Consider the following 26825-nt stretch of genomic DNA (forward strand, 5'->3'; position numbering starts at 1 on the left):
TCTCAGAAAAAAGAAAGTGATGGAGAAAGCAGAAAGGGAGGGAGGAGAGCAGAGGATATATGAACCGCACTCTTTTCCTCTGCTCTCCTCCCTCCCTTTCTGCTTTCTCCATCACTTTCTTTTTTCTAAAACTTAATAACTGTGTCACATAGGGGACATAAGAGACAGAGAGAGATAGCAAAAGGACAAACAAAATCCATTATTTTTCTCTTAATCTTCACACAAACAGTCGCTGATCTCCAGGGCTGTGGCTGAAACTTTTCTTACTGATCCTTCTCTTATTTGTTTGTGATCTCTCCATCACACAGCATTAGTCCACAACAAAGAAAACAAAACACAAGCCATGGTCTCCGAGTTAATTTTAATCTGTCACATTCAGTTCCGCTAAAACACAGCAGGCCAGTCCTGAGCCTATTCAAACACACTGGCATTGTAAGGGACCATCCATACAGGACGTGTTCTTGTATTAAAACCAGCTAGACAGAGGCCCAATGTAATAAAACTGCACAATGCATGATAGTTGTTAAATATGTCAGTAACACTTTAGTTTAGGGACCAAATCTCACTATTAACTAATCACTGATTAGCATACATATCACTAGCATATTGGCTGTTTATTATTACTTATAAAGCACATATTAATGTCTTATTCCGCATGTCCATAGTTTAGATCCCTTAATCCTACCCTATATCTAAACATAACTAATTTACTAACTATTAATATTTATTAATAATAAGCAGCAAATTAGGAGATTATTGAGGCAAAATTCATAGTAGTTAGTTAGAAGTGAGAACTGGTCCCCAAACTAAAGTGTGACCAATATGTATGTCTAGCACATGATTTTATAGAAAAACACACACATTGTAAAGGTCAATCAAATCCATCAAATTTTCATTAAAAAATATAGATTAAAAATTAATCATGAATTGTCCCGGTCACAGATGGCCATTTAGCACTTTTCATACAAAACAATTACAAACCAGCTAGAAACATCACAACGGTCAAAGTCATCACTATAGCATGTTTATTACGCAACTGAGTTGTGAGTTTGTAAGCTGCAGTCTACCATATTTTCATTGAAACATTTAAAACCCAGCAAGATGGATCAAAATGGTCAAAGACGTTCTAGTATGTTATCAAAGAAAAAAAATGAACAGATGCTAAACGAACAGATGCATAAAGCATCCTATGTGAACGGCCCCTATAACATGCTTAGACTAAGACATGCACATGCATGCAATATGTTTGCTCTTCACAAACATGCAAACACAGTAGGAAGATCATGCACTGAAAAATTAGAAACATGGAGAGAGATGAAGCAGAAGACAAACAAAGATGAAGAGATGTCACACCTTCCACACCAAGAAACCAAATGCACATGACTCCTCAGCAGAAACGAATGAGGTGTGGAAGCTGACCTGATGACACTGATGATATGACAAAGGTGATGATGGTCGTGGTGATGAAGAGGGGAAAAATCTCTCTCCTACCTGTAAAAACTGGCAGGTTCGTCCCTGCTGGCAGGTCGGTGCTTTGACTAGAGCTTTATCAATATTGACAGTGGCCTTCTGGTACACCTCTCGGGCCCTGCTCACCGTTAGCGTGCTTGACCAGGAGCTCTTCTTGACGAGTGACCCAGCCTGGTCCACTGACTTTGGGCCACCAAAAGTTAGAGTGCCTCCTGTGGTGTTGGAGCAAGTGGAGCATCTTCCAACATCATTGTTGCTGCGTGAGGTCTTCAGGGACGAGTGTCCCCCACCTAGTGTGTTGTAGCTCTGTCCCAGGAAGTAGTGGGACTGGGATTTGTCTGGATGCCGGCCCATGGTCATGACTCCAGAGGGTTGATGCTGGTGGTAGAGGCAGATCTCTCGGTCCAGAGTGTCGTCCGAGCTCCAGTAACCTGACCCGGGTGTCCGTGCGCGAGGTTTGGGCTCGGAGCGACTGCGTTCCTTGTTCTTCCCTCGCTTGTTGCTAGACTGCTTGTGTAGGGTGCTTATAGTCGTGGTGGAAACATTTGGGTGGGATGCAGCCGTAGCCATTGCATCGGCTGGGATGGTGGGGTCATTTCCATTGAGACTGCGTTGGCTGGGACTTTCCAGGGAATGGGACTTGGTGAACAGTTTTTGGACGGAGTGCACAAGGTGGCGTATACGCCCAGGACTGTCGCTACGCTGGTGTTCCAGCGCCGCTGTCCGTTTGTATTGCAAAGTGTGATATCCGTCCTTCCTCACTGGTTGCTGCTGGTCAAACTTCCCCAGCAGGGATGATGGGATGGCAGCCGAGCTGCCTGGGCCGCACCCACTCCCAGTTCCTCTGGCTATGCCGCCCGGTCCCACATAGGGCACTATGGCGCATTCGTCCTCGTGATGCGAGTTCGTAAACTCGTGATGCGAGCCGTGATGTCGGCGGGGAAATGTGCTGCTGGCCAGATCGGACTGGCACCCATAGAAGCTGTGGTCGGTCGGGTGGGCCTGGTTAAGGACATAAGGTTGTCGGTCGTGGCGGAGGGTCAAAGATTCGTAGGATGGGTCACACTGTGTGAGTGTGTGGTGGTGGCTGTGGCTGGAGGACAAGCCTTTCATCGTCATCCTGATACACTGACCCTCTCACAGCCTCATCCACACACCGAGTCTACTGCAGAAAGACAGATGGACAGAGAGACAAGAGGGCCAGAAAGCAACATAGAGGACAAACAAATTAGGTGAAAGAACAAAAAAACAAGAGGATCACAAGAATATAGAAGCAAACAAAGAGAGGGAGAGAAAGAAAGAAACAATATGCATTAAAGATTGTCACATTCAGTCCATATTTTAAACCTCACAGTGTCCACTATAATGGACTGATCTTTAAAAACATTTTTTTAACCAATCAGGGTGTGATGTTACATTCAGACTACCATGGGTCTGACTCATACTAGGGATGTACTAGACTATAATACTTTCAAAATTGACTAGTTAGATGGTTGCCTAAAAGAATAGTGGACCAATCTGTCTCAACTGTAAGTAGACTGGTGTTGCAGTCACCTGACCCCAAGCGCTTACATAAGACATCTTGTTTTCGAAAACAGCTAGACGGAGCACACTGGACCGAAACAGAACACTGGAGTCTCAAGAAACATTTTAAAAATTGGACTATTGTTAACTTGACATGCTGTCTTAATGCAACACTTGGTGCAATGCTAAAAAAACAATGTGAGATTTGATAGAATGGCCAAATACATCTGTCTGAATTTGTATGGCTTTAGTGGCAGTGCTTTTAAATTTAAAGATCAAGCACAGCAAACTGTTGGCATGCTAATTACAGCATATAGGTACTAAAAATATATTTTGAAAAAAAATTAAAAACCTTTTTGAAAATGTAGCCTTGACACTACAGGAATAAAATACTTATTAAAATATATCAAAACAGAAAACAGTTTTTACATTTTAAATTGTGATAATATTTAACAATATTAATAATTTTACTCTATTTATTTATGATTGAATAATGACTGCCTTGGTAAGCCGTTCCCCTTTGAACAGGACCATACATAGCTGTCCACAAATGAAAACAAACTTTGTCAATGCTCATTCAAAATTTCTTTCAAGAGACTTCCAGTCACTCTGTTGATGCAAATTTCCATGAGTGTGAATGCCCCTTTAAGAGAACAGAACAGTAAATGCAATAGTGATGTTAGCACACCAACATTAGCATGTGAAAAACCTCTCCAGGCATGGCTCGCCAAATCTGAAGAAAGACAGAGATGAGAGAAGCAAAAGATAAAGCCAAAGACAGATTATTACTGAAAGAAAGGAACTGAAGCAGTTTGCGGTTTATTCAGCTATATCCTGTTTACGGTGTCAAAATGAGAAATCAGCCGTTCATGCTTGAAGTCATTTGTGAGACTGTGAATTCATTAAGAGCATTTACCAAAAGATCAATGACTGTACTGAGATCAATGCCATCCAGTGAGATGGATGCTTATACAGTGCATGAGCATTCAGCATACACTATTGTAACTACACCTTGTGACCAAAATATACTTTATTGTAAACAGTGAAGCTCAATTAAATATATTTTTGAAATAGAAAACATATTTAGTTTCATCCCAAATGTATTTCAAAATGTATTTCAGGGGCAAGAAAATACATTTCCAGTCTTAGCCTACATTTAGGCTAAATGCAAATGTGGATGGAATAGCCATCAAAACTACATTAAAAATGATTTAATAATGCTTATTTTATATTATATATTACTTTATTATTTATATTATTATACTATTTTATAAGCTTATTTTATCATTAATTTTATTATTTGTTCCTGCATGTTATAGACAACAAATAAAGGTTTTTTTTTTCAAATGTGACATGTGAATATTTTCTTGGCTTGAAATATATAGCACAAAATGTAATTTTAATTTCTTTTAATTTTTTTTTGTACATTTATTTTCAAAAATATACCAAAACAAAATGGCCCAAAAACAAATATTGGAAGAAAATATATTTACACATATATTTTGAAGCATATTTTATCAAATATACTTTGCCCATTTTTTTTATTTTGAAATATATTTAAAAATATATTTAAAAAACAAATTTCTCCATACAGTCTTATCCATATTTTTTTTGTTTTGATTGTTTAGCTTCAGCCATGTTTGTAGCATTAGTTTTCATACATTAATATTTTGAAATCACACCATGATGTGTAGTTGGCTCTGAAAAATGATCACTTGATTATCTAAATATAAACTCCTTTTGAAATGTTTGGGATCAGTAAGATTTTTATTTATTTATTTATTATTTTAAGAAATTAATACTTTCAATCAGCAAAGATACATTAAACTGATTAAAAGTCACAGTAAAGACATTTATAATGTTATAAAATATTTCTATTTCCAAATAGAAATAGAAATTTGTTGTTCTTTTGAACACTATATTCCTCAAAGAATTACACAAAAATTATTGGCATTACTATACTTGTGGGGACATTTGGTCCCCATAATGTAGGGAATAGCAGGTACACGCACACACACACACACACACACACACACTGAAATGATATGCATTAAAAGTAAAGACATTCACCTAAATATTAAAGCTAAACATACAAAGACTATTAAACCTGTTATCTTCTAAAGAATCTCATTATACACACTCTTGCTTCACCTCCTTAAGCTGTGTGGTGACTCCTGCCTGACACATCTATGTGTGTGTGAAATTATAGCTGGCGCAGAGTAAATCTCTTGCCTTGTTATTACATTCTCTCTCTGTCTCTGTAAGAACACTGAAGATGTGGAAACAAAATAATTAATCGTTTCACACTCCTTCTATTCCTTTCTTTGGTCACAGATGAAGTCAACCTACTATTCTACCAAGCAAGGTAATTATAGTTTTGAATTTTTAAATTAGTTTTATTTTAATATCGTTTTCAAATTTGCTATAAAATTCAGTTTAGTTTTTATTAGTTTCATTCATATTTTTGTTAGTTTTAGATTAGTTTTTATTTTGTGAACGCATTTTTATTTAGTTTTTATATAGTTTAGTTTCAGTTTTAATTAAAGGGGTCATATGATGCGATTTCAATTTTTCCTTTCTCTTAGGAGTGTTACAAGCTCTTGGTGCATAAAGAAGATCTGTAAAGTTGCAAAGACTAAAGTTTCAAATCCAAAGAGATATTCTTTATAAAAGTTAAGAGTTAACCACGCCTACCTAAAACGGCTCGTTCTAACACGCCCCCACATATCTACCTCATTAAGGGAAGTTGTGGCCTAATGGTTAGAGAATCGGACTTGTAACCCAAAGGTTGTTGGTTCGAGTCTTGTACCGGCAGGGATTGTAGGTGGGGTCGTGAATGTACAGCGCTCTCTCCCACCTTCAATACCACGACTGAGGTACCCTTGAGCAAGGCACCAAACCCCCAACTGCTCCCCGGGCGCCGCAGCATAAATGGCTGCCCACTGCTCCGGGTGTGTGTTCACTGCTGTGTGTGTGCACTTTGGATGGGGATGCAGAGCACTAATTCCAAGTATGGGTCACTTCACTTCACTTTCATTATGTGGGAAGATTTACATAACACCGCCCAAATTTTCACACAAAGAAAGGCGGCGTAACTTTTTTTCTCACACTGTAGTATTGTTGCTGCTGCCGCCATGTCGTGAAGATGCTGTGTGCTTCGTTGTGAAAGCGAAACTACTTTGTTTGGTCTTCCAAAAGAGGACGATATCCACTTCGTCATGCCTAGAGCTGATCTGTGCTGGTCGCTGAGGGAATACATCAACTTAGTGCTGTGCGGAGTCCAGTGGAGTCCAGCCTGGGGTCGTCACATGTGGTTGCCGCTCCTTCGTCGAATCCGCCGGGCACGCCGTTTTCTTAACCTCTGCTCACTCTAGCCCGGCCTCAGCTCACGCTAAGACGCGGCTTCCGCTCACGCTAGGCCGCCGTGTTTTTCGTTGTGAAAGCGAAACTACTTTGTTTGTTCTTCCAAAAGAGGACACGACTACCTAAATCAGTGGTTAAGTTGTATTTACAACACTGTTCGAGAACAGTTTAACCCAAATATCCAGATGTGTGCAGCACATTTTATGGAGGACTGTTTACTGATCCTGGGAGAGTAGACTACAATGCCGGCAGTTCTGACTCACAGTCTGTAAGTACGTTTTCATTTAAAGGATTTGCAACTGACGATTCAAACGCGAGTTTTGGGCAGTGTAGAGTAGCACTTGTTGTTTGTCATTTCTCCGATCACAAATGCAGACAGGGTTTTATGTTTACGCGGTGCGATGCAACACAATGCGTAAAAAGACAGTATAAGTCATTATAATCAGTAATTATGTCCCCACTGGATGCAACAAATGCCTCGTTTGTAATGGGTTTTAATGTTTTTGTCTCATCGCTCCGGCCGGACACGGCATCAACAGTATGGTGAGGGGCGTAACATTTCCATCACACGCTTGAGGTATTCGGCCAATCACAACGCACTGGATAGCTGGCCAATCACAGCACACCTTGCTTTTCAGACCGATGAGCTTTGTACAAATCGACACGTTTCAAAAAGGCAAGGCATAGAGAAGCAACAATGTACAGTATGTGGAAAATAATGTGGTTTTTTAACTTTAAACCGCACAAACACATTTCATTACACCAAATACACAAAATAATGTTCTTTTTAGCAGCATCATATGACCCCTTTAAAGTTTAGCAGAATTAACTGATCACTTCCAGAGCGCAGGCCAAAGAAAGACGTAGGCATAATTTAACTTTAGTGAGGCAAACATATAGCGACACAAAATTAACGCATGCTGAAATTGTTTAGATAGTAAAAGTATACAAATATACACCAAAGAAAGCAGGCAAGCCTTTTTTTACTAAATTAATCTACACAAGTCGCACTTAATGTCAAATCCAACGATGTGTGTTGAGATATTTAGTAGGCTATGAAAATAAATGTAGCCTGATTTGGTTATATGTCTTTTCTTATTTAACCATAATCATGATATTGTAACTGTGGTGTCTTGCTCACTTTTCCGTGAACAGCCGTGCATCAATCAAAACTGGGACTAAAGAAATTCAATAATAACGGCATTCACATTTATATGGAGCCAGATCGGCCTCAAAAATAATACATTTATAAAACAAAATTCATAAATGCACAGCACAATTTACATTTACAAAATCCGAATCGTAAATTCAAAACACAATTCATAAATACAGAAGTAAAAGCATAAATATTTCCCCAAATGCTCACACAAAAGCATCTTACCTAAATAAATTGAAAATGTTTACACAAATATGTATATATCAAGTTCTTGAATTAATTTCCATCACACATTTATGAATGATGTTACATGTATTTATGGATTGTTGAATTTGCATTTGCAAATCCTCACACATGCGTGGACTGCTTTGAATTTGTGTGGTATTTTTGAGACCTTCCTGGCAGGTTAAGATTCATAAATATCTTTTTTTGGAGGATGTTCCGTTCAGCCAATCGTGGTGAGCTTTTAATCCACCAATCAAAACGCTCTTTACTGAACAGACTCAAGAAACCCAACGCTGCGCTTGTACTGTGCATTGTTTCTAAGATCTTGATGTAAAGACATTTTAATGGGTACTTTTTTTTTTTTTTTTTAGCACCTGATTACAATTCCTACAAAATCACATTATGATTTATATCGTTCGCACAAAATACAGCTACCCGGTTAGCCTGCTGTCTTATACACCAAAGTTGCACATACCCTGTTTATTCAGATCAATCTGTAATGTTATCAAATAGATGTTAAATGTCCAGATATTTCATTTAATAACAACAATTATGTATTTGTTCTGTTGTTATTAGTAGTAGTAGTAGTAGGCAATCACATTTGCAATAACTTTTGATCAGGCATTAAAAACAGCGAACACACACAAGCGAAGAGATTTAGCATGGAGGATGAAAACCACACTCAACGAGTGAGTAAAGTAGTTTTTTTATCTGATGGCATTTTCTTATGATTATAGCTGGTCGCAATGGTAACTTTATAACCCACTGACTTCAAATCGTATTTAAAATTATGCAATAGTTTAGCATCGAAATCGTTGTTTTACTGATTGTTTATCGCCCATTCATCCTGTGATTACTAAAGTGTTCCTACAAACACCAGTTATAATATAAGAAAGCTGGCATGGACTAATAACTTTGTAACACTGCACACTTAATTAAGTAAAGCAACCTTTAATCATAAGAAAATGCCATCAGATAAAAAAATTACTTTACTCACTCCTTGAGTGTGGTTTTCATCCTCCGTGCTAAATCTCTCCGCTGTGTGTGTTCGAAATCTCCCTTAGGTGGTGATAGCTGTTTTTAATGCCTGATCAAAAGTTATTGCGAACCTGATACTACTACTACTAAAAACAACAACAACAGAACACATTACATAATTGTTGTTATTAAATTAAATATCTGGACATTTAACACTTATCTCTGAATAAACCAACATGATCTCATGATAATTCGTAAGTATTTTACGTAAAATGTGGTTCTATAAAACGTACATTTACTTATGTTTTTACAGGCACTAAAACGTACAATACTGATGTATTTTCAGCATCTAAATGTACAAAACTGACGTATTGACGACACCTAAAAATGAATCCTTATGAATATTGAAATCGCGGCATTAATTTGATTAATTTTTAGTTGTTATAGGAATTACCTTGTTTTCAGTTGCATTATTAAATTGTTTACTGATTTACTTATGAAATGATAACATTTCGTTTTGTTGTGTGATTTCTGCTGCCAGCTCATTTCCAAGAATATGCCTACATAATGTTAAACACGACTTCACTTTAAACCTTAAAATAAGTAACATTTCTGCAATCGTTTAACCTTTACTTGTCATGTAATGTTTACTTTGATTGTCATGGGCCACAAAAGGCGTTTTCTCCGACATGCTGTGACTGACAATAGAACTATAAAATACACCAAAAACGCAACATAATTACGAAATGAAACAATTTTATTAGTGCGCTGTAATCCAAATCTTCCGAATCCGAGGAACAGACCCAAATCCAAGCCTTTTTTCGGCGATCTGCTTGCTTTTCCATCCCGAGCAGAGAGTCCAGTGACCGTGAGCAGCAAAGTCCTAGTGTTGTGTCGTTCTTGAACGATTCGTTCATTTTGAACGAATCTTTAATGTGACTCAGGAAGAACAAGTCATCTCGGGGGTGATTCGTTCAGTCACGCATGCACAACATCCTATAGGTTCTGTACTGGAATTAGTCAAGTAGTTCACCTGGTTCGAGTCTTCGGGTTTTTCTGAGTCGTTTGTTCATCACGTGACATCACGAGCTTTAACCAATGCAGTCTGAGCCGGAAAGAGAATTGATTAGTTCATCTCGAGTCTTCGGGTTTTTCGGGTCACTCGTTCAACACGTGACAGACCCATAAGCTTAACCTATGCAGTCTGAGCCGGAAAGAGAATTGGTTAGTTCAAGATCTCTCGAGTCTTCAGGTTTGAGTCGTTCATTCATCACGTGACAGCCCCATAAGCCCAAACCCGAAGACTTGTCAGATAAGAGGTGAGGTGAGCTAATCATAGACTGAAGACCCAGGTAAACAATGAATTCATCTTTTCTGTTTCTTATAGCAGTTTTGTATTGTATGTAGTGTGATCAACGTTTCCTTAAGTTGTAGACGTATTAGGGAAGTAACACGTAACATTTTAATTATATTTTGCAAAAATGAACTAAATGACTCGAAAAAAGATTCGTTCATTTTGCTGAACAAGACTCAAAGGTCCGAGTCGGTAAAATGATCCGAACTTCCCATCACTACTATCTAAGCTTAACCTATGCAGTCTGAGCCGGAAAGAGAATTGATTAGTTCAAGATCTCTCGAGTCTTCAGGTTTGAGTCGTTCAGATTCAAGACTTGTCAGATAAGAGGTGAGGTGATCTAATCATAGACTGAAGACCCAGGTAAACAATGAATTCATCTTTTCTGTTTCTTATAGCAGTTTTGTATTGTATGTAGTGTGATCAACATTTCCTTAAGTTGTAGACGTATTAGGGAAGTAACACGTAACATTTTAATTATATTTTGCAAAAATGAACTAAATGACTCGAAAAAAGATTCGTTCATTTTGCTGAACAAGACTCAAAGGTCCGAGTCGGTAAAATGATCCGAACTTCCCATCACTACTATCCAATGCTGTCACGTCACGTGACAAAAGAACGAATGATTCGAAAGACTCGAGAGATGAACTAATCAATTCTCTTTCTGGCTCAGACTGCATTGGTTAAAGCATATGGGGCTGTCACGTGACGAACGAACGACTCAAACCCGAAGACTCGAGAGATGAACTAATCAATTCTCTTTCTGGCTCAGACTGCATTGGTTAAAGCATATGGGGCTGTCACGTGACGAACGAACGACTCAAACCCGAAGACTCGAGAGATGAACTAATCAATTCTCTTTCTGGCTCAGACTGCATTGGTTAAAGCATATGGGGCTGTCACGTGACGAACGAACGACTCAAACCCGAAGACTTGTCAGAAAAGTGGTGAGGTGAGCTAATCATGGACTGAAGACCCAGGTAAGTTTAAAATTAATTAATCTTTTCTGTTTCTTATAGCAGTTTTGTATTGTTTGTAGAGTGATCAACGTTTGCGTAGGTAGTAGACGTGTTAGGGAAGTAACACGTAACATTTTAATTATATTTTGCTAAAATGAACTAAATGACTCGAAAAAAGATTAATTCATTTTGCTGAACGAGACTCAAAGGTCCGAGTCGGTAAAATGATCCGAAGTTCCCATCACTACTATCCAATGCTGTCACGTCACGTGACAAAAGAACGAATGATTCGAAAGACTCGAGAGATGAACTAATCAATTCTCTTTCTGGCTCAGACTGCATTGGTTAAAGCATATGGGGCTGTCACGTGACGAACGAACGACTCAAACCCGAAGACTTGTCAGAAAAGTGGTGAGGTGAGCTAATCATGGACTGAAGACCCAGGTAAGTTTAAAATTAATTAATCTTTTCTGTTTCTTATAGCAGTTTTGTATTGTTTGTAGTGTGATCAACGTTTGCGTAGGTAGTAGACGTGTTAGGGAAGTAACACGTAACATTTTAATTATATTTTGCTAAAATGAACTAAATGACTCGAAAAAAGATTAATTCATTTTGCTGAACGAGACTCAAAGGTCCGAGTCGGTAAAATGATCCGAACTTCCCATCACTACAAAGTCTGCGCTGACTGACGCGCTCTTTACAAATTCAAATGTTGCCGCTTCAAACGACAGGATAATTGAACGCTCATTGGCTCTCGCCTGCATTCGTCACAGATTCCGACATGCCGTGTTTCTGGTGAGGTGTGTTTGAATGATGCGCCACGCGTTCCTTCACGAGTTCATGTACGGAGTGGATCGGGAAAATTATCTGGATAATATTTTCAGCGATTAACAACATAAATTCTGCTCTGGATCACACAAACCTACTGTATTCCGCCAGAGAGGGCTGCGGGTGGAACGCATCGTCATTTGGGTTACTTTTAGTACTGTTTTTGACATTTTTAACCTGCCAGGAAGGTCTCAAAAATACCACACACAAATTAAAAGCAGTCCACGCATGTGTGATGATTTGCAAATACTAATTAAACGATCCATAAATACATGTAACATCATTCATAAATGTGTGATGGAAATTAATTCAAGAACTTGATATATACATATTTGTGTAAACATTTTACATTTATATAAGATGCTTTTGTGTGAGCATTTGGGGAAATATTTATGCTTTTACTTCTGTGTTTATGAATTGTGTTTTGAATTTACGAATCGGATTTTGTAAATGTAAATTGTGCTGTGAATTTATGAATTTTGTTTTATAAATGTATTATTTTTGAGGCCGATCTGGCTCCATACAGTTAACAGTAAAGGCTTATATTTGAATGTTCTTTTCATATATGAAGAATTATAAGCGTGTGTATGATGCACATTTGTTTAAAAGCCTGGCAGAGTGATCACAAGATGCTAAGCAAAAGTTTTGTGTTTAGAAAGGATGCACGTTATCATCTTTTTTTCTGTTAATTGTCATTGCGCTGCATGTCTGTTTTTCTTTAAAGCACCAACTTAGAATGCCTAATGTTGGTTTGATTGCTTGTGTTACCTGATAAAATAAATAATCTTGATTACCTGATGTAATAGATTTAATGCGAGTGTGGTTCGGGTCGCGACTCGCGGTCTTTGCGAATGGTTCTGGTCTGGTACAGAATTAAATTAGTGCTGCTGTCAGATAATGGGTCGGGTGTTCTGTTAAGTACTGCTGGTGCACGTTTACCAAGCAGGACCCGTGCAGGCTTTAAACAGCTTTGTGTCTCTCCGTCAGATAACCCCATGTGCGTGATGCGCCATTACAGGTAGGCTATTTCCCTAAACCGCCACACAGCTCGTATATTTTTCCGCCAAGGGATGAGAACGTAATGATTACGAAAACGATTATTTAAATAAATTTAGATACATTTTATTTCAGTTAGTTTTTCAATAACTGTTGCTAGTTTCGTTTTAGTTTTTCAATTATTTTGACGTTTTTATTTTATTTCAGTTTACAGTCATTCTTGAGAAGTGGGACAAAACAGGGTGCAAAATTGAAAAAATAAAACCTTGTACTCAGACAAATTAAACTACATTTATGTATCTTATATGTACTGAGCTATGCTTTGATACAACCTCCCAACTTTTTTCTTTTTTAACAAAATTAGCTTTTTTACCTTGGACTGTGTAATATAATTTCTGCTTTATCTTTAACAGCAATCAAGATGTTTTTAACATTTCAAAACACATTCTCGTGTTAGCAGACAGATTACACTTTCACATGTGACCAACAATTCCACAACAAATATAAAATATCATAATGAAATATTATCAAAATATTCAACTGACGGAGGTGACAGAACTGACGGAGTTGACACATCTGACGGAGGTGACGAAAACCTGAATTTGTAGTAATTTTAACTATCAAATACATTGAATCAGTCAATTACTGTATTAAAACAAACAGTGAGTATGTTATTGTTTATAAAGTTTTTATTCAAGAGTCACATTGAAGTATTTTGATATATCATTGGAACATAAAATCTTATGGTGGTGACATCTGATGTGACATCTTTTTCACAAAACCAATGGAGTTCATGTAGTAGCCATTTTGTTTTTTTCTGCTGATGCTTGATGCTAATGATACCTGCTTCAGGAGAATAAAATTATCTAAATATTTCAAATAATTTCCTCAGAAATTGGAAAATGGTGTTGACATATCATGGCTGTGACACAGTAAATATTAACATTAGGATTTAAAATATTCTAAAACTAAAACTTGGCAGAGCCTGTCTGACACTGATGTGCTCTGCAGAGGTGAACTGTGGCAAGGGGGTCCTTTAGAGTGACAGCTGCCCCTGATATTCCCTGATTGTATTACATTTTATTGAATGTCTGACAGTGTTGACAAAGTGGGGAAGCAACTTTAAAATCTTATGAAACATGCATGTGTCATTAAAAAACAACCTAGCTTTGATAGGAGATATTATTAAGTGTTGCTTTTGATAAAACAAGCTCTTTTTCATCATTACAATTTTAATCAATTTTATTGCATATGAATGATTGAACCCTTCTCTGTGGACACACTGTTTTAGATGTAGTGAGAGGACATTAAGAAACACAGATTTGGTATAATAATGAGAAAATGATTTTGAAGGTGATAATTGTGTTAAATACATTCTATTATTAATCCCTCATGACATTTAAAATTGAAAATATTTTTATTTTTTAAAGCTAATAGCAGTTACCCTTGCTGGACCTGTTTTGTCCCACATCTGAAGAATGATTTATTGTTTATTTTATCAATCGTTTTAGTCTTAGTCTTAGTTTTCGTTTACGAAAATAACCTTGCTACCAAGACAAAATAGCATACATACACATCCAACTCTAATTTCCAAGCAACTTTTGTTTTGATGAAATATGCAAATCAATGAGCGTGTAAGTTCAACCAATTGATGGGAGAGCTGAAACAAATGTAAAGCGTATTTATTTCATGAGACTGATGAATAAACCATAGAGCACACTGATGGAGGCGTTTCTGGTGAAATCTTCATAGCTAATGTAATGGCATGCATTATATTAATGCATGAGCTGCCAGAGAGTGAGTTGTTCAAATATTGTGGTCTTGGCTGAAGAAATAGCTTGATGTGTGTGTGTCGTTCCCCAGAGGAAATGGATTCCTTTGCTTTCTTTTTCTGAGTGAGGCAGATATAACTCTGACAATAAAAGAAAAATGAAAACGTAACTCTCAGTTGCATTCGTCTGTACTTCTTAGTTGAGGTAGTTCACCAACACACACAGAGCCAAAAATATATATTTAAGATTAAGATATTAATATAACTTACAGATTCTATCAAGCTCCAAATATAATTAAATGGATCCTAAAAGCACTATATTTCAAGTCTTCTTAAATACTAACTTTTTTAAGAAACGGACTAACATTTTTAACGTAATCCACTGGAAAACTTCTGCTAGAGAACAAATCACTGACATCAAACTAGGAGCAATATGTATTGAGGGGCCAGATTTGAATATACACAATGCTTTGCTTAACTAGGATTTACACTAGCTTCAGTCTGGATCCAGAACACCTGAGAAGAGATGATGCCAACCCCTCAGAGGACCTCAGATGATGCCAACCCTGAAACAACATAAACTACCACATTTTGCTATACGTTTGATTGCATCATATAATAATTGCTGTTAATAGTGTTCATTGTCTGTTTTATTACGTCTTAAATAGATTTTTCCGTACATTTCTGCCATATGTACATTAACTGACAGTCACCGCTGATAAGCTACCACTAAATATTGTAGAAACTTAATTTGCTGTAAAGTTGCTTTGCAATGATTTGTATCGTGAAAAGCGCTGTACAAATAAACTTGACTTGACTTGACAATGATAAATGAGATTTATTGAATAAAGACCACCAAATGTTTAATTGCATCCAGCAACAAAACAGCATCTCTGCGCTGTGTGTGTAAATGCATGCGTGCTTGGTTCATCCTCATAATGGCTCATATGAGTCGATGTGTAAGGCTGAGCTCATTCATTGCCCCCAAAGCCTTTCAGATGTATCCTAGTGGAACTTGCTCTAAATTAGACAGAGTGGAAATCCATAAATAAAGATGCTCATCTTGTACTTTCTTCTGCAGCCCGACTCTCACTAGAGCGTCACAATTCTTGCTCACTTCCTCCTCTTCTAGACCAGACTACATTCTTCTTCACTCTCTTTTAATTACATTCATTGTCCATGCTCCAATTGATTAGTGCTGTTTTTTTAAGGGGAAGTCATGCTTAGGGTTAGAAATTTTTTTTTGAACATTAAGTATTAAAGTACTCGCCTATGTCCCTATGGACATGAATGATGCTTCAAATCATTTGGCTTATTGAAAAGAGGTATCCTATTACTTTTCTAAGCCATTAGAATTATAATTTTCACCTGCCACATGATAAAACAGACAAATAACAACAACGCTCTAGTAACCATTCAGACCACCCTAGCAATGACGACATAAACACCCTAGTTACTACCAAGAACACTTTAGCAACCACATAAATTCTCTAGTAATCACCCGGAAATCTTTAGCAACCTCATAACACTTGGTGCTCTAGTACCAACCAAGAACACCCTAGCAACTACATGGCAACATCCTAGTAACTATCACCACCACCTATAGTACCCTAACAATCATATAGCAACACCCTAGTGACTACGCAAACACACAGCAACACCCTATTAACACCCTAGCAACCGCATAGTAATGCCCTAGCAACTATCAGAACACCCTAGCAAACACATAACAATGCTGTGGTAACCACCCAGAACACCCTCACAACCTGGAATGCCCAAACACATAGCATTGTGGGAGCTTCTGCATGGGCAAACCTATTGTAACCATAAACAGCTGCATTTTCCAAAATGCATCGCAAGCCTAAGTTGATTAAAGTGACTATTAGTGCCTATGAGTTCTGTGAACTAGGCTTATGATGCTTTTGGAACACTCCCAAAACTAGGTTAGCAACCCTATATAGCAATGCCCTAGCTACCAGCCAGAACACCCTAGCAACCACTTCGGAACCACTAAAAACACCCTATAAACAATAAGGTGAATCAAGAATGTGTGAAATTGTGGCAGCAAATTTTACATGGGCAGACCAAGCAACTAGTGAGGATACCCTAGCAAATGCACAGCAACACCCCGTGAACACTCAGAACACCCTAGCAACCACATAGGACACTGGCAGAAACTTTTACTGAAAAATGTAAAAACTGTTTTTTTGTTAAATCTTTCTTGAAATGACTTTATTTTCATACCTCTCTCAGTTTTGTTCTTTAGCTGACCCTTTGTTCCTCCCTCTCATCTTCCCCTCTCTCTCTTTTGGTTTGACTGAAGTGCGCTTTGAAACTCAATCAAACTGCGCTGACAGATGACACGACAGCCGAGAGTTTCTCTCTCTGAGCCAAACTAATTACGCTGTCTGTCATTAATGAGAGCAGCACCACGTCACTCTTTGATTACACACACTCTATGAACAATTTCTTCCTGCAGATCTGTTTGATCAAAGAAAACAAACACGAGAGAGAGAGAGAGAGAGTGACAAAGACAGAGAGAAGGGCTGTGTACAAAGAAGTGCTCAGCAATCACTGTCAGATTTTAGCACAGCTAAATGATTTCAAGGTAAACGCAAGCAGCCCTTTCAGTGAAGAATAACAACAGCAACTAAACCTGAGCAACAAAATCAGACGAAAGCAAGCTATTTAGGACAGTTAACACCCCTACTCTTGCATTTACTGACTTGACTTGCATTTATTTATTAATTTTTTTATATTTAATCCTACTAATACTACAATGTGTTCCTTATACTCAGCATAAATTTCCAGGGTCATGCTGTTGTGTGCCCACTATTAAAAAAATATCAAATATAATACTGTCTAAAAATCGAAAATCTTACTGGAGTCAGTAAGTTTTTAATAATAATAATAATAAAATGTGTTTAATCACAGTATAATAAATAGATCAAAAGTGACAGTTAAGTAATTTATAATGCTATAAAAGATGTATATATCAAATAATATAGAAATCATATTCTATATCAAAATACTGTGCTGTTTCTGTTTATTAAAGAAAAAAATGTACCACGGTTTCCACAAAAAATATTAAATAGCACAATTGTTTTCAATATGTAAGAAATGTTTCTTGAGCAGCAAATCAGCATATTAGAACGATTTCTGAAGGATCGTGTGACACTGAAGACTGGTGTAATGGCTGTGGATAATTCAGCTTTAAATCACAGGAATAAATACATTTTAAAATATATTAAAGTAGAAAACTGTTATTTTAAAATGTTATAATATTTCATAAATTAATTTAAGTATTAAATCCTTCCAACCACAATCATAATATTTTATTTAAAAATATATTTTCCCATTTTTTCTTATATCTGATTTTTACATGTGCTATTTCTCAATGCATCTATCAAATTAATGAATATTGAGGTTAATCTAAATATGGCATTTTGTGTCTAGATAAGCATTAAGTTGTTTACAGTCATTAAGCTTATGCTCACTGAGATTTGTCAACATTCTGGTGACCTGGTGAAGCTTGGATGTTCTGATCCCATCAAAAGTGATACTTGAGCTAAAAGGTTTGAGAACCACTGAACTAAATCATTTTACTCAACTCTAAATGACAGATAATTATGTGACAGTCCAGGCTGAACTCAAAACCATAGTCCTTTCACAGCCTTAACCAGAAATAAACAACCTATTACAAAACACCACCAGCAAACCTGAAAACAGCCTGCACAAAACCAAGCGTGGAGGTGTTAACCACATTAAACCCGAACAAGAAAGTGGGCTGCTCGCTAATTGGTGCTGTGACTAAAAAAAGGGCCCTTCCATTTCGAATCCTGTGACCTCACATCCATTTGTAACATAACATATTGTTCTGACCAGCGAGCAATTTTCTCTCCCTATCTTTTTTTCCCCCCCCTTTCAATAAAGCCCAATAAAGACAACTATAATAATCTCACGGGGGAAATTGAACGTGGTCGTTTTTTCTCGTCTCCATGGCAACAAGTCTTTTCCCCCATCGCCTCACCCAACAGAGAGTGTATTGCTCATGAACTCATGAGGAGTTGGTGAGAAAGTGATTCTTGGTGTGAAAAGGCAAGTTGCCATTTCAGTAACAAGGTTAAGAGTGAATAGCAGGAGTCACATTGGGAAAGGAAGAAGTAAAGATGAAGACATTTTATTATTGGAACTTTGTGGAAAGATGGCAGCACGCTATGATTCGGCCCACTATGAATTAAGGACATTCGGTCGTAGTTTTGGATGTGCATGTCCATGTGTTTGAGAAATCTCTGTTTGCGTGTCGGGGTGCGTGTGTGTTAGAAATGTCTTGTGGGTGATATGTACAGTTGGCTGAGAGTGCAATAACAGGCTGCTGATGGGGCTGACGGAAACCATCAGGATCAAACTGACTAGTGAAGCAGAGATACAGCCGAGGGGACTGACACAACACAAACGTCAGCCAACAGAATATACACAACAGTCTAAACTCTGCATACAAGCTAAACCTGCTACAGACTACACATTTCATACCACGAACTACACATTATTCTGAAAAAAACGAAACTAACCAAAAACAAAAAACACTGTGGCAGTGCAGTGTTTGTTATAAACAACCCAATTTTCCTCAGATGAACGCTAATGAACATAATGCACGGCATAGCCTTACAGCAGCCAATCAGAATACACCTCAATAAAGACCAAACCAAGGAAAACAAGATGAAAAGAAGAAATGTGGAAAATCAAATGTGGAAAATTGACTTCTGGTATTAAAGAGTTGGGAGAGTTCAAAGGAAGGTTCATCATACATTTCTTATAACTAAAGCATAAGAAAAGAAAAAAGTGACCAGATTTCCAGTTCAGTGGTCAATATATTGCTTTCATTTCCAGTGCTGTTAATTATGAATGAATTAAGGTTTTGTGTATTTTGATCATGGTAGATCATACTCTCATACTGCATACTGTAATTATCTTTAATCACCATCACATATTTACAGTAAACACTGTTACTAATGGCTGGATGTTGCTTTAAACAAAAGTTTTACGGCTTTTGGCAAATTTGAAAAACATTGACAAACAATTTAAAATGTATATTACCATTCAAACGTCAGTAAGATGGGTTCAGGACAATTATCTTTCTATTCATCAATTAATCTTTAAAAAAATGTATCACATTTCCACAAAAACATTAAGCAGCACAACTGTTTTAAACATTGATAATGATCTTTGTTTTCCATCTTTGACTGAATTTTAAGAACATCCAACAGATCATTTAAAATGATTTTGTTCATTTTAACAGAAAAAAAACAAGACAATTTTCATCTGTAGTGGTACATAGGATTATGCGCAATCTCACTGTCGCAATCTTACTGTCGCAATCTCACGCAATGTACAGGCTTGTGAGTGTGTGTGTGTGTGTGTGTGTGTGTGTGTGTGTGCACGCGCGTTTTTGTGACATATGAGGACACAAATTTGTATAATGACATGGGTATGACATAGGTATTACAAGGAGATGTATGAGGACATTACCCCATGTCCCCATTTTTCAAAACGCTTATAAATCATACAGAATTAGTTTTTTTTAAGAAAGTAAAAATGCACAAAGTTTCCTGAAAGGGGTAGGGTTAGAGCTAGGGTTGGTGTAGGGCAATAGCACATACAGTTTGTACAGTATAAAATCCATTAAGCCTATGGAATGTCCCCACAATTCACAAAAACAAACGTGTGTGTGTGTGTGTGTGTGTGTGTGTGTGTGTGTGTGAGTGAGAGAGGGGGAGCGCTCTCTCACACAGGAGAGTGAACTGTCTGTCAGGAATCATAGCACGTCAGCTGTCTTAACCACGGCTTGTGTACTGCATCATCACTGTGTCTGTCACGCGATGTGTGTGTGTGTGTGTGTGTGTGTGTGAGTGAGTGAGTGGGAAAGCTCTCGCTCAAACTCTCAGCCAAATGACGCAGCAGTAACTAAAGCTCAATATTTTCATCCAAAATAAAACTTCATACAATCCTCGGCTCATGGCACTCTCTTTATGAAGTATGAAAAACTATGAGGGCTTTTTACAATATATACTATATATCACATGCTGTCTTTTTCGCAGCTAATAGACAGCTGATAAACAGCTAACAGCCTCAATGTACAAAGACAGGGAAATAAATACATTTTCTTCATATATTTTTTCATTTAGATCATTGTAGAATACACAAAACATCGCTCTCACAGGGGAACATCTAACATATGTTAGCCTAAATTAATGTAAAATTGCATAACTAGTTGAGCTCCTAATTCTCAGGAAAACTAAAACACCAATTATAAAAATGGAAATAAAAAACAACAACTAGGAAATGGAAACAAATTAGGTAAGGAAACAAAGCCATAAAAAAAACACAATACACTCAATGCAAATCCAACTGTGTAGATTAAGCATTAGCAGAAGCTTAGCATTTTCAGGTCAAAAGGTGAATAATCTGACGAGACTGACACTATACTCACACTAGGCATAGTTGCCTTGAACCGAGCCCGAGCGCGATTATCCCTTACGTCATGTACAAGCAGGGCTGTCCTTAGGGGGGGGTGCAACTGGTGCAGCCCGCTCCCTACCTTGCACTGGGCCCTACGTCAGCTAAGGACAGCCCTGTGTACGAGATAACAGGGATAAAACCACTTTCGCTAATAGACTGCCTAATAAATTGATCATTTATGCCATGCAGCGATTTTCACTTGCATGTATCAGAGGATTATTACGGAGGTAGCTGGCGTTAATTAAAGAATTTGCAGCTTTACTCGCAAACTACAATTCGTGTTCATCAATAAGGTGAGAACCAGACCCCTTATAAACTTAAATATACTTGATTTCATTAAATTAATTGAAAAGTATACTGTAGTAGTAGTAATAGAAGAAGTTTGCGGTCATAATGATGACACTAGCGCACACAAAATAGTAGCTGTTCCGTGCTCCGGCACGGTAAGCGATCACACTACATACGTACCGCGCCCGAGCCCAACTGAACCATGCTCTATCCCACCTCTTCAAAGCGAGCCAGGCAGGGACGGCTAAACGAACCGTGCCCGGGCGCGGTACGGAGCAATCACACTAGTCAAGCGAACCAGGCTTTGGGGGTCAAATGTGCTCGGCACGGTTCAGATCACCTAGAGTGAGTACACCCTGACAAATTTTGCTCTCTCTGCGTCATTCTTCCATCTCCTCAGTCTCTCAGCATTAGCTCTGATGTGCAGGTCAGTTTAACTTTTAATACCTCACAGGTTAATAGACTTAGATCTCTGTGCTCTTTTAATTGGAGGAGGGGAGATGTGTTTGGAAAGAGTCTACCTCTAGCACTAGATTAATAATAAGGGGGGGGGGGGTAAACGTTTTTTTTTTAGTGTTAAACAGCACTCTGATGAGAGGACTGCTTTTGAATATCAAGCTGTAAATGTGAGTTTAAATATATAGTCAAACCAAAAATTATTCAGACACCAGATATCATTTTTGAATTTTTTTTACTAGTGGGTGCAGGACACTATAGTTAATTTATGTAAGTGAGGATAGTAAAATAAAGTAAACTGTGACATATTAAACCCAAAAATTCTTCATACAGTGGACTACCAGTAAAATCTATAAAAATTTGGGACCAACAATTATTCAGAAACTTTGACCTGACCATGTTTTGCTTAAGTGTTATCTGACATTATCAAGATGAGTTTGTTCAGACACTAGAACTCTAAGTTCTTGTCATATTTTATTACCATTTTCTAAACTATAGCAAATAAACTGCGATAATGTGTGAAATGTTGAATGTGTCTGAATAAATTTTCATTTGACTGTATAAGGCATCATATTACAAACTGAAGATTAGATTTAAAGGGATAGTTCACCCAAAAATGAAATTCTATCATTATTTAACTCATATTGTTCCAAACCATCATGAATTTCATTAAGATTCACTGAAAAACCTTCCAACATATAAAGTGATTTATATACACTACTGTTTAGGGTCTGTAAGATTTTTTTTCATGTTTTTGAAAGAAGTATTTTATGCTCAACAAGACATTATGCATTTATTTGATAGAGTAAAAATACAGTAAAACAGTCATATTGTGAAATATTATTACAATTTAAATGTTTTCTATTTCAATATATTTTAAAATGTATTTTATTCCTTTGATGGCAAAGCTTAATATATGAAATAGAAATATTTTGTAACACTATAAATGTCTTTACTGTTGTCACGCTCTTGTGAAGGGAGGCGCACAAAGACGAAGGTAATTCAAATAACATTTAATAGTAATCCAAGATCATGAAGATTCATAAAAAACAAAGGGTAACACAAGCAGCATACACAACTAATAACAGGCAGCTAACTGAACTGAAAGGGTCACTTAAGTAGGGTGGAATAACGAGGGTCAGACAGGTGAGGATGATAACTAATCAAACACAGGTGAACTGAATGAACTAATCAAAGGACGACAGAAACTAAATGAAAACACAACAAAAGTCCATGACTGTGACAACTGTCACTTCTGATCAATTTAATTTGCAGTTGAATAAAATTATTCATTTCCTTCCAAAAACAAAATCTTACTGACTCCAAACTTTTAAACGATAATCTATACAGTCTATTATTGACAAACCTGGTTTGAATATGCGCAAATAGAAATGAGACAATAGGCGCGTTTCCATTGCCCTTCAAATTGCGCAAATTGAAATTGCAAATTGAAAATACGCCTAATGGAAACGCGTCAATTTCGCAAAAACGAGGTCCTTGTGTTGCAGAGATATAACCAGAGCTCTTGGTCTCTGTTTGGTCTCTGCAAGAGGCGCTTGAGTGGCAGGACTGTTAACGTGTTATGACACTTCGGAAAGTCGCTGTGCCCTGCGTATGATGACTACAGACACAAGCCTCTCTGCAGAGAAAGGAAGAGTGAGAGAGAAAGTAAGGAGAAAGGGATGAAGGATAGGAGAGGTAAGAGAAAGAGGGATGAGTCAGTAGATAAAGGAAGAGAGGAGGGTGTAATAGTCTTGTTTCCCGTGGCTGTTGGGTTTCAAAGCAGCTCTTGTGACATCATTACCCCGTTTATACTGTACACCTCTCAGTCTGTCCCTGCGGCTATAGCTTTCATGGCATCCAAATGGCCCATAAAACCCAAGGACACAAACTGACAGAAATACATGAACACGCTTTCTCGCGCGGTCATTCTTTAACACACAAATACGCAGCGTGAGAGAAGAATAAATATGGAGGGTTAGAAAGTCCCTGCTTTTTCGAAGGCTGCAAATTTTCAATAATGCAAATGCATTTCAATTCTCATGACTAGTCCTCCATACCTCCATAGTGTCGGACAAAACCTGAGAGGAAATACAGATAAAATGCCAAAAAGGGAATTGTTCTAATACAAAGCCTCTGTGCATGAAAAACTCTTTGTAAGTTCCCCACTGAATATCAGAATTCAGGAAAAATATGAGAGAAGTGTTTGGTAGAATGCTACAGTATGTGTTATTTATGATTCTCTCAGATTGTGAGAACATATTACCATAACAATAAACTTATATCAAGAGTCTTAATACATAACTCTCGGCTCACATGCCTACAATGCTGTAGCTCTTATTTTGTGTTCCATTCAAAGTCAAATGTGGGATATACCTACTTGATATCTACCGCTTCCAACCATTTAGTGTTTTGTTGTCAGATACTCACAAGATAAACATAGTACTTTTTTTAGGTGTACGATTCTGCCATACAAAGGCAAAAAGGCAAATCATACACTAGCATCACAACAGAATTTGCATTCACGTTTCTGTTGTTCGGCAGTCATTCAGTTGGAAGCCACACAATCAGGAATTTTGAAAGATTTCCCCATGCATATTTCACAGTGTGTTCAAGTTGGCAAAGAGGATTCGGTGACACTTTACAATAAGGTTCATTAGTTAGCATTAGTTAAATACTTTAGTTAACATGAACTAAGAATGAACAATACTTCTACAGCATTTATTAATCGTAGTTAATGTTAATTTCAACATTTACTAATGCGTTATTAAAATCAAAAGTTGTGCTTGTTAACATTAATGCACTGTGAATTAACATGAACAATGAACAACTCTACTTTCATTAACTAACATTAACAAAGATTAATAAATACTATAATAAATGTATTGTTCATTGTTCAATCATGTTTGTTATTAACTAACATTAACTAATGGAACCTTATTGTAAAGTGTTACCGAGGATTCATATTGACAAACACAAAGCTGCTTGTTTTGAAACTGACTTCTCTGTGAATTGTGCTTCATATGCACATCATGCACAGAACTCACTTTCAAACAAAGCTGTTTTCTTTTGGTCAACATAGTGAATCCGCATGACCAACTTGAACCTGTTGAGAAATCTTGAAATTTCTGAGCACGTGGATTTCTACTGAAATGACTGGATTTCACCTGTGAAAATTTGCTGGACAATAATAAATGTGCTCCTAAAAAATTATGTCAGTAGCTACTGTAGGACAATTAGTTGGCTAAAGCCGAACGCACACTGTATGATTTTGGCCACAATTTGGCCATCTGAGACAAATTTTACGAATCATAAATAATTCCTCTGATCCTAAGACAAAATCTGTTTGACATGTTTGCCAACAGCCAATTAATGACAATTGCAATCAAATTTTACCTACAATGAAATTCTTCCAGTGTCATTGGTTTTGATGCACAGTCCTGCAGTATGGCTTCTCCTGTGATGGCGCCAAATTAAGAACCATTAGGAGCACAGAACCTGATGATGCAATTAATGCGACAACAACCTTTTTTTTTTCTTTTTCACCTTTGCTCAAATGTAGAGATTGTTTTGTTTGCTAGCCACCTTTTCAATTCCGTGTGTGAATGCAGCTCACCTTCACTGAGCATGTATTGATGGAAAACTTTGGATGAGTCTTGCGTATGTCCATTCTTTTTCACCTTTGCTCAAATGTAGAGATTGTTTTGTTTGCTAGCCACCTTTTCAATTCCGTGTGTGAATGCAGCTTACCTTCACTGAGCATGTATTGATGGAAAACTTTGGATGAGTCTTGCGTATGTCCATTTTAACAAGTCTTGACTGTTGTATAGTCTGACATTAATAACAACTGAGATCCCACAGTGTGACCTGGCTTAGAGCTGGGATCATATTTGTACAGTCTGACAAGCAACAATAGTTAAAGACTATAATAAATCATACAGTGTGCACCCAGCTTAACTTAAACTTAAAAGTTTGCATACACACAGATGAGAAAATTAAGTTATATATATTTATATATATTTCAAAACAATCAAAGATTTAAAGAACAAAATGGGTGTTTTTCAAATGTGCATCTTGGAAATAAAAGAAATATGTTAACTTGGTCACTGGGCTAGAGCATTTCAGTCTGTTTGCTGTGTTTGATTATCTGCGCAGTAGTTTAGCTGAGTGGCCAAACGCTGTGGATATTTGTATCGTAGTATAATCTAAAGCGGGCTTGACTGGAGTACTGAAATTTAATTAAGAGCCCCATGTAGGGAAATTGATCAAACAGACCTGACAACAAGTGCAAACAGCTGTGACAGCTATGAAGGTCTATGTAATTACATCAAATTTATACTGAACACAGAATGACTTGCTTCTAGTAACAGCCTTTTGATGCAAAATCTGGTACACTGTTTATGCAAAACCGAAAATTTATAATCCATGAAACATGAAGTACTTTATAAAAATGAATAAACCCCATTAATTTATACCATAAAGGGCAAATGTCTTTCACCAAATATGTATTTATTTCCTTAAATACATCTTAATGAACCACATGCAATTGATAATTGATGTCAGTTCTGCACCTCATCTTTCCAGGTTGCATTGCAGATTGAGGACAAAGTATCAGGAAGCACCACAATGCTTTTATCACTGAATAGCGATTTAGCCTAATGAGCTACACAAGTCTCTCCAAGGAGGTGTGAAATCAAGAATTTATTTTAAAAAAAAGGTAAATGAGTTTTTAATTTCATTGTTGCAAACACGGCAGAGAGCCGTGTTTGTAATTGCCAAACAACCCGAAACAGCAGATTCAGAGAGACATGCCGATTTTGATGAGTTTAACTTGTTTGCATTGACTCCTGAAAGTTTTTGTACATCACAAGTGCCACCAGTGCAGAGAAAATATTATTTTCATAACCTAGATAACACCCTGGAACATGGGGAGAAAAG

The 26825-nt window shown here is 37.3% G+C and overlaps 1 protein-coding gene across 4 annotated transcripts in view; it reads right to left on the bottom strand.

Annotated features, from left to right (window-relative positions):
* Window positions 1-26825, bottom strand: part of LOC107558341 (disks large-associated protein 1-like) — a 155917-nt gene that overhangs the window by 57965 nt on the left and 71127 nt on the right. For all 4 annotated transcript variants that reach the window (XM_016241997.1, XM_016241995.1, XM_016241996.1 and 1 more), the window contains one exon: window positions 1492-2635. In XM_016241997.1, coding sequence (XP_016097483.1) covers window positions 1492-2589 — 1098 coding nt within the window. In that variant the 5' untranslated portion in view covers window positions 2590-2635. The remainder of the gene's footprint in view (window positions 1-1491; window positions 2636-26825) is intronic.

This window comes from Sinocyclocheilus grahami, unplaced genomic scaffold (assembly GCF_001515645.1).
Source record: "Sinocyclocheilus grahami isolate Dianchi unplaced genomic scaffold, SAMN03320097.WGS_v1.1 scaffold641.1, whole genome shotgun sequence".
Classification (NCBI taxonomy): domain Eukaryota; kingdom Metazoa; phylum Chordata; class Actinopteri; order Cypriniformes; family Cyprinidae; genus Sinocyclocheilus; species Sinocyclocheilus grahami.